At 39.9% G+C, this 8,462-nt stretch overlaps 1 protein-coding gene across 2 annotated transcripts; it reads right to left on the reverse strand.

The window, feature by feature from the left end:
• Window positions 1-231: 231 nt before the first annotated feature.
• Window positions 232-8,036, reverse strand: WDR61 (WD repeat domain 61). 2 transcript variants are annotated; one of them, XM_042803926.1, is made up of 11 exons: window positions 7,842-8,036; window positions 7,618-7,661; window positions 7,499-7,526; window positions 7,044-7,149; window positions 5,959-6,131; window positions 4,713-4,861; window positions 4,263-4,356; window positions 3,399-3,492; window positions 2,637-2,729; window positions 1,902-1,980; window positions 232-522 (listed from the first exon to the last, which is right to left on the reverse strand). In XM_042803926.1, the coding sequence occupies exons 2-11, from the start codon at window positions 7,627-7,629 to the stop codon at window positions 433-435; spliced, it is 918 nt and encodes a 305-aa protein (XP_042659860.1). In that variant the 5' UTR covers window positions 7,630-7,661; window positions 7,842-8,036; the 3' UTR covers window positions 232-432. The 2 variants fall into 2 exon arrangements, with proteins under 2 accessions (XP_042659860.1, XP_032846189.1); XM_032990298.2 differs by having other exon boundaries at window positions 7,768-7,892.
• Window positions 8,037-8,462: the final 426 nt, after the last annotated feature.

Consider the following 8,462-nt stretch of genomic DNA (forward strand, 5'->3'; position numbering starts at 1 on the left):
TGTTGTACTCAGGAACAGAACCGTGCTGCATGCAGGCTGCCATTTCCCATATGTACACCACAGATCCTCACTTGCTTTTCCTTTGGCTAAAATAAGCTGCTTGGAGACTGTCAACCCTTTCCAGCTCCAGTCTATTTCTGTATAAAGGCAGGGGAGATTATCCGAGCCATTATTTTACCCATGACTCCGTATATCCAAAAATACATTTTTTTTCCATGCATTAGGCATAAGTTACTGGCAGCTGTAGCTTTTTATTTTAAAAAAAGTAAAGCTTTCTCTCATGCTGAACAAAATTGAAATTACATCTAAACATATCTGGTTTTACAGATCAGTATTACTAAAACGCTTTTATCATAGTGAAAAATTACATAAATGGACACTAGTATTGGTAAAAACTGGCACTAGAGTTAAGCAGAGTCTGAGACAAGACATTTAAACAGGACAGTCATAAATATGAATTTCTTGGTCGTCTCCAACAGATACAATTTTGGACCCGCTTCCATTGTATTTCACTCCCCAAACCTGCAAGTAGAACATTCACAAGGTTATCACAAGGAGACACATAAAAAATACCATAGCACTCATTTTTTGACTACAACGAGCGGAAGAGGGAGGATTATTTAAGATCAACTTAAGAGAGCTGGTCCAATTATGGCTTCTGCTTTAACAGATGAGGTTAATGAACCAGAGCAGGACCCTGCCATCTAGTAGCTTCACAGGTTCTTGGATTCCACTTCTACCAACAATGGATACTTGAAAAAGGCTGGAAAGTATGTGCCCCAGTTTGCATAAATCAAACCTAACTTTTTCACTCTTGCCTATCTTGACTTCCTTGCTGAAAAGAGTATTTTACAGTGCTTTCAGGAAAGCAAGAGAGGAAGTGTTTTTCATGCAGTGCCACATCAGGACAGACTGAAGAATGATCCAGTTTATAGTCGCACTGAGCCATTTACTTATGAGTGCAAAACAGAAAAATTCAGGTCAGTCATCTGATATGACAGTTATACAAACTGAAGTGACCCCCACCTCCATTATCAGGACGACATGAGGAAGAAAGGTGACCCAGATTGCAGAATGGGTATATTAACAACAGCATGTTTTGGGGAATCTTGCACACCATTCTGCATTAATACCTAAAAGCCAGCCTTCTCAAGAGCTGATACATCTCTGCCTTCCAAATACTTGCAAGATTATATACAATGGCTAAAACAACACTAGATAGCCAATTCTGCTTGGTCCTTCAATCCTAAAACCCCCATACCTGTAGATAACTGAAAAGAAGGTTACCAGCAAAAAAATACTACGGAAGAAATAGCCCAAATAAAATCTGGAAGAATTTCCTTCTTTAAGTCTTCCTCTATGATCCATTTAAAAATTGCATTGTTCTATTTAACACCTAACATCTGGAAAAAGAATAACTTGTAGATACCTAATTTCCTCTTCCCTCATGATTAGCTAACACTGAGGTAAAAATAAAAAGTAGGGTATTACACACATTTGAGGAGGAAAAAGTCCCAAGTTTTAAGGGTGCTTTCAAGAATCTTTGTAGATAATTCCATCCTTTTAAATAAGCATTTTCCCGCCTTACACATGCACATGCTGATTAAGTGACAGAAATAAGTAAGACCACAGACAAATAGAAAAGAATTGGTTAGAATCTTTTTGGCCACTCAGGCTTGCCCCTATTTCGATCTGAAAAATGTAATTATTTGGGAAAGATCAACCTGTGTGCTTGGAGTAGTTTAATACTACATGCCAAACAATCATCAACAACTTTTAAGATTTCATTACAGCAGGCTGAAGTCCAACCCCAAAGCTAGAGCACCAAGTTGAAGCACGAATATGCACAAGTATGCAACTACAGTTCTCCAGTGGACACAGTGACCTAGATAAAGCAATACCTGATCTTGGTGGTCAAAGAAAGTATGAACACAGGTTCTTGTTCCAGCATCCCAAACTTTTACACTTTTATCAGATGAACTGAAAGAAAAATAATATTGATCAATGTTTAGATTAATAGATTAACTACAGTTTAGTGCAAAGCTTAAAATATCTCATACAGGAGACATAAGAAACCCCCTTTCACCCATCAAATACAGGGATGAAGTTGCAAAGCAGTGCTGCTCCTGCCAGGTTCCAGTTACCTTTAAAATACATTTACTGTTTCAGTATCTGCAACACAAGAATGAAGACTCCTACTTTAGCCATAAAATTCTTTGAAGCAAGTTCTTTGCATAATCTCCTGCTACATATACTTGGTCCCCCCAGCTGCCTGAGATTTTTAAGAGTTAACACTAGATTTCAGCTAGAGTAATGTACTACTATATTAGGCTGTGCTTTTTAATTCAACAGTCATTTTTCAGCTATTTAGAACCAAACTGCCCTTCTCCTAGGTTTAGATGTTCTTCACTTGTAGGGAACTACACTGCAGTGGGATTACTTACACTATAAAATACTATTCACCAGAACTGGTATCATCCCTGATTAGCTTTTGAGTTTTTATTTGCAATGTATGTTATTATAGATTCCATGGCAATTTGTATGCATTTACTTCTTATGATCCATCTCCCTTTTATAAATGTAAGTTTGTGGGGTTTTTTTTCAGCTATCAAAACCAAGTTAAAAATCCTCAATACCTGGAAACAAAATGGGTATCATCAGGACAAAATGCTACATTTAATACCCATGATCCATGACCACTTAATGTGCCAGCCAAGTTTGCATGTTGCCTGTGGAAAGAACAAATTTTAACATTTGATTTGTGAATTCCAGGGAAAGAGCAACAAAAATATACTCTAGCTAGTGCAGTCAAGAATGGTTCAATGTGAGCTCATGGCAGGTGACTTCCGGACTTTTATTCAAGCTGAACTGGTGTTACAACAGATTCTGGTTTTCCATTTCAAATGGTTAACATAAAAGGAAGTCACTAAGAAGATGCACTGGTGGACAAAACAGTTTCACCACGAAGGCAAAGTAATGGAGGCTTAAGGGAGTGAAGGTAACTGAAGCAGTGCCTTTTCCTCCCCAGGGTCTTTCAAGTTTTTGCACAATGCAACAGAAATAGGTCATGAATGTAGTTTCTTGGATACAGAACAGACGTTTAAGATGGGTAAACACAAACACACAAGACAGATACACAAAACAATTAGCCCGTTGCCTACAGGGCAAATATGAGCAAAGTAATTTGTTTTCAAGTTAAGACTGTCATCCGCCCATATACTTTTAAAAAAACATCTAAGGGTATAGTATTTTATTATTTCAGAGTATTTTTTACGAAAAGAAGTCACCAAAAGCTGAAGTGAATTATAGAGAACAGAGGGTTTGATATATATTTTATGGTATCAGTCTACCTGAAGAGTTATTTTTTTGTTAGCATGTCTTGCAAAGTAACAACTTACACATCATAGATTTTGATATAGCCGTCATCGGAAGCAGTTACAAGTAACTGAGAATCCGGAGAAAACGTCAGTGAACGAATAGGCATCGCATGACCTGAAATTCAAAGTTATATATGGCTTAGAATGTAGCTATTCCTCTTACTAATGGCAGTGCTTAAGAAGCTACACCAGACAGCATTCCCTGTTAAAAGAAAGCAACTCCTGAGGAATCTTTCTCCCTATGCCTCTACAGGTTTCTTTGCACAACCTAAAATGGAAACTGACAATAATTCTGAGCTTTGAATGTTAGGGCACGCCCACTGCCACACAAAAAGATATTTTTAGCTTTATTAGAAATTATGTCATATTTTCTACTATGATTTCATATTAAGTGGTTGGATTTTTAATTAACTATACAACTGGACAGAAACTGCATGAACATTAGAAGCCCATTTATCTGTGAGAAAAATGCATGTCTTCTACAAAATAAAATGTTCAGTTATTTTTTAAAACAGGAATAAATTGCTCTAAAAACTGATACCAGAGCAAAATCAAAAATCATACGCAGGGCAGCACACTTGGCTTAGCTTCATTCCCTTGTACTGCACTGCAATACATGAAGGAACTGCAATTTAGTTAAGCATTAATGACTGTATTTTTTGAGACAGCTATTTATGACGCAAGCCTGACTTTACAGTTTGCCTCAATATTTTAAGTGGTTTAAGTCACAGCACACTAAATAACTAAATACAGTCTAATGGACAGAAGTATCAACTCATTTATGCCATGGCTGTTACATCTTATTCTAACTTCTGTTATATCCTTTATTTTTGTTGAGGACTGAAGCCAGAACTTGGGTATGGCAAATATACAACAAACCATTACCTTCTAGCGTATGCAGAAGTTTTCCAGTGGCAATATCAAAAATATTGATAATGCCATCTATCGCTCCACTGGCTAAGTATTTTCCATCTGGACTCTGTAAAAAACCCACAAAAAGTATGCATTTAACAACTGTATGCATTTATGCTATGTACCTCCCTGACATTCTCTCAGCAACTTTTCACAAATACAATCAATGCAAGATACCTGGACTCTAAAAATCCTGAAGACTTCAGCTAACTTAGTCACAATATGCGTATAAGCAAGACCAAAGTATATTTTCCATATACGCAGGGGGGAATGTCATGCAGGTTGTATCTGGAACCATCAAATTACGGCTGTCATTTAGTATTACTTAGAGATGAACTCATAAGTGGAAACAAAAATACCCGATTTACAACACATTTCAGCAATAGCAATTTCACGTAAGAAATTATCAGTTGTGCTGCTTACATATGCAATGCTAAGGATGAACTTTCCTCTGGTGTCCAGAGAATATTCTTTCTTTCCGGTTTCAACACCAAAAATATTTACTTTTCCCACATGACTTCCTGTCGCAAGGTATTGGGAATCGGGTGAAAAAGCCAGCGACCAAGCATCAACTGTATTAAAAAGCAAAAATCAGTTAGCTGAATACTGTTTCCAGTTCTTATTCAATGTCAGTTCTGTATGCATCTGTTTAGACATTTAACTCCCCAACTACTCTTTAAACTCTACTACATACTCTTAAGAGTGTACAAGCTCATGAAAGTTACCTTCCTTCTGTGTAATTAACAGAGCATAGCTTGAGCCATTTATTTCCGTCTAGTGGAAGATTACAGTTTCTAATGAGACATTGAGCTTATTAGACCCTCCTATAACAATCAATTTAGAATTTAAGACGGCATGAGTTAAGTCTAAATTCTTACTGTTCTCCTGGTACTAGAAGATACTAAACCAGTAAAAGAAAGCAACTAGTATCTATGAAAGCATAGAAGATGCAGGAAAACACAGATATATGAATGTAACATAGATCAACACTCCTTGCAATGGAATTTAAAAAACCCATACATTTTATAGCAGTATAATGTACTTATCTGGCACAATGTAATTCAGGTTTTTTTTTCTGTAAGCTTACTATTAGTTACCTAAAACACTGCAAGATTGCTCTTAAATTAGGGATTGCCAGTGGACCAGTGATGTATTTAGAGTAAGATCTTAGGCCCTGAATTCCAACTTGGAGGACGTAACATTGATCCAGATTTCAGTTTTACCATGTTTTGACTTCCTCACTCAGAACTGGATATACTGCATAAGTAAGCATCACATATACAGCTCATACTCAGTGCAGTGCAATGCTTATGAAAAAAGTTCAGAATTTATTTGTAAATCAATTTGAACAAGCATTTGAATTATTTTCAAAATTATCCCTTTATCAATACATCTGTAAGAGCAAGCTGGTTTCCATTCTGCTTTATGCATCTAGAAAAATGCAGGTCTAAATGTATATGAGAAAGTGTAAGTAGTATGAAAAAATAAAATGTAAGATTGTCTGATAATACTTTATATTGAGTTTATAAAATCACTAAGATTTTTGCAAACAGAGATTTAAAAAAAAAACAACAGTCATCTCATATACCCTAATTATACACTGTACAGTATTTACTACCTCGAATAAGCACGCTTCTTGCACAGAGACAACTTAATACTGACATCTTACCAGGACCAGCATCTATTGACTTGATTTGTTTGCCAGTTTCTAAATCCCAAAGGCGAATATGGGCATCTAGGGAGCTGGATGCTGCAATGGAGCCTGTGTGGCTGATATCCACAGATACTACACCCAGCTGGTGACCCTCCAAAGTCCACTGTAGATCCAATTTTTCATCGTTCCTTTTGATCAAGGGAAAGAAAAGCTTAGTTATGAATAGCTGGGAGTACTTAACCAATCTCCAACCTCTGACAAAACAAACAACCAAGACAACTCACATTTCTCCATTCTGTTCAACAAAAGGGGAAACCAACTTCACTCACGAAATGTGAAGATAGCTACGCACAAACTGCTCTCTGTACTTAAGGGAAAGGACTGACAAATCAATCATCGTTTACCGTATTTCTGCAAAGCATGTACTTCATCTAAAGTTTGTAAGTAGTCCCACTGGAGTGTCCATTACACATCAGCACATGGGTACTTACACAGCAGACTGTTAATCTGTCAGCAAAGCATGAAACGCAATAACCAGTATTTTTATAATCACCACAACAGAGCTACTCATGTTATTAAAGAAAAGCGCATCCTTAATACTGCTTTGGCTAAGAGACGGAACAATTTCTGTGCAAAAGCACACTTCAGTGTCACTTGTATGAGGACTAAGAGGATTACTTTTTTTTTTTTTAAACAAAAAGGAAGATTTCCTTTCATCTTTTACTCTATTCCCATTATTCCTTTCCCAGTACATATGCTCCAAATGCATTGTCTCACAAAAAGTGACATTTCTAATTTTGGTTTAGAAACACATCAAGTTGTACTACTGTCTGGCAGACAACATAAAAAATTTGACATGCATTTTCAAAAGGGTTAGTGTTCTTTGAAAACTAAAGCACATCAGAATGCTGCCACTCCAAGAGAAAGCACGTGCCAATGAAAATAAGCTTGTTCAAGAGAACAAGTTTTGTGTGACAGGCTACCCCTTCCCTGCCGTAACTTCTAATATCCCTGCTGATTATGGAAAATCAAGGCTGCTGTATCTCCATCCTAACTACTTCCAAGGCTTAAAACTGGTTAATAGGGAGCACTTCACTTACCACTTCCAGACTTTCACTAGATCATCCAAAGAGCCAGAAATCACCGTTTCTGAACCATCTTTTTTATTTTTTCCCCAGGCAACTGACCAAATGGCATCATCGTGAGCTAAAAGAGAATATAACCACAGAAATTAAAAATTAAGTGGTTTCTTTTGATGGAAAACAACTACCAGTTTTGGTAATGTTGACATTGCTGATCACAATGTTGGCAATAGACCACTTGCTCTTCAGGTCTATCAGTGCTCTGAGAGCCCTGTCACCGTTTCCATTGTTTCAAAGCACATTACGTATTTTGTTCACTAAGGTCACTGTTGAAGAAACAGCATAGCTATTTTCTGAGTTACTCAGATTTATATTTAGTATAAGCATAACCCATGCCACCTCACAAGTATATCTGCCGCTATCAATTTTACATCATCCAAGACCAGTAGTATTTAATACGTGCGTTTTCTCACCTTGCTCTTGCTTGAAGAGAATACCGTACTAGAAAGAAAAAATAATTCATATTATGTATGAGCGGCCTAAAAAATATCAAGCGAGCGGTCAGCTTAATTAACGCTGTGTTTTTATTTACCTGCGTAGTCATATCTTTACGGAAGCAATCTTAACGGGAACGCTCTGGAAGGAGAAAACCCATTAGGCTCGGCAATGAGACTCTGCCCGGAAGGAGAGAGCCCGGCAGGCACGGGAGGAAGGCCTGAGGGAACCCCCGCCTTTTCCTCACCCTCCGCTCGCACGGCGAGAACCGCCCGCCACGCAAGGGCCCAGCACCCCCGCCGCCGCCCTCCCTCACGGTACCGCGCCCGACACAGGCCGCGCCGCCACCACCGCCGTCGCTCCCCGCTGACGTCCGCTACCACCGAGAGCGCGGCAAGAGCGCCGCGGCGAGGGGGAGGTCTCCGGGCTCGCGCCGCCCGCTGCTGCCGCCGTGTGGGCGGGGCGGCGCCTCGCTCCCGGCGCTCGCGGACCCTGAGGCCGCAGCCGCCGCGGCTGTGGTTGTAGTTGTAGCCGTCGGTTAATCCCGTCCAGCCTTCGCGGCTCGCCCTCAGCAGCCCCGCTCTCCCTGCCCGCCGCCGCAGGGGCTGCCGGCCCGACCACACGGGTGGCGTGGGCTCCGCGCTCAGCCCCGTGTTTCCAGCCGCAGCTCTTTCCCGCCCTTCATCGCCTCACGCTGGCCGAGGCAACGAACCCCTTCGGGCGACGGGCCGGGAGCGGCCGTTGTACCTGTCCTGCAAGCAGTCAGCATTTTTTGCGGCTGATATAAATAACAGTAACGCCCTTCGGTGTTGCGATGGCAATAGTGAGGTAAACTGTGGAGAACATGAAGGCCCGAGGAGAGCGTTCAAGTCCGCCGCCTCAGCAGCTCCGGAGGTTCCTGACTGAGCGTTGCGGTTGGCTGCCCTTTGTCAAAGAGGTGGA

The sequence above is a fragment of the Tyto alba genome, unplaced genomic scaffold (assembly GCF_018691265.1).
Source record: "Tyto alba isolate M040663 unplaced genomic scaffold, T.alba_DEE_v4.0 Super-Scaffold_41, whole genome shotgun sequence".
In the NCBI taxonomy this organism is placed as follows: domain Eukaryota; kingdom Metazoa; phylum Chordata; class Aves; order Strigiformes; family Tytonidae; genus Tyto; species Tyto alba.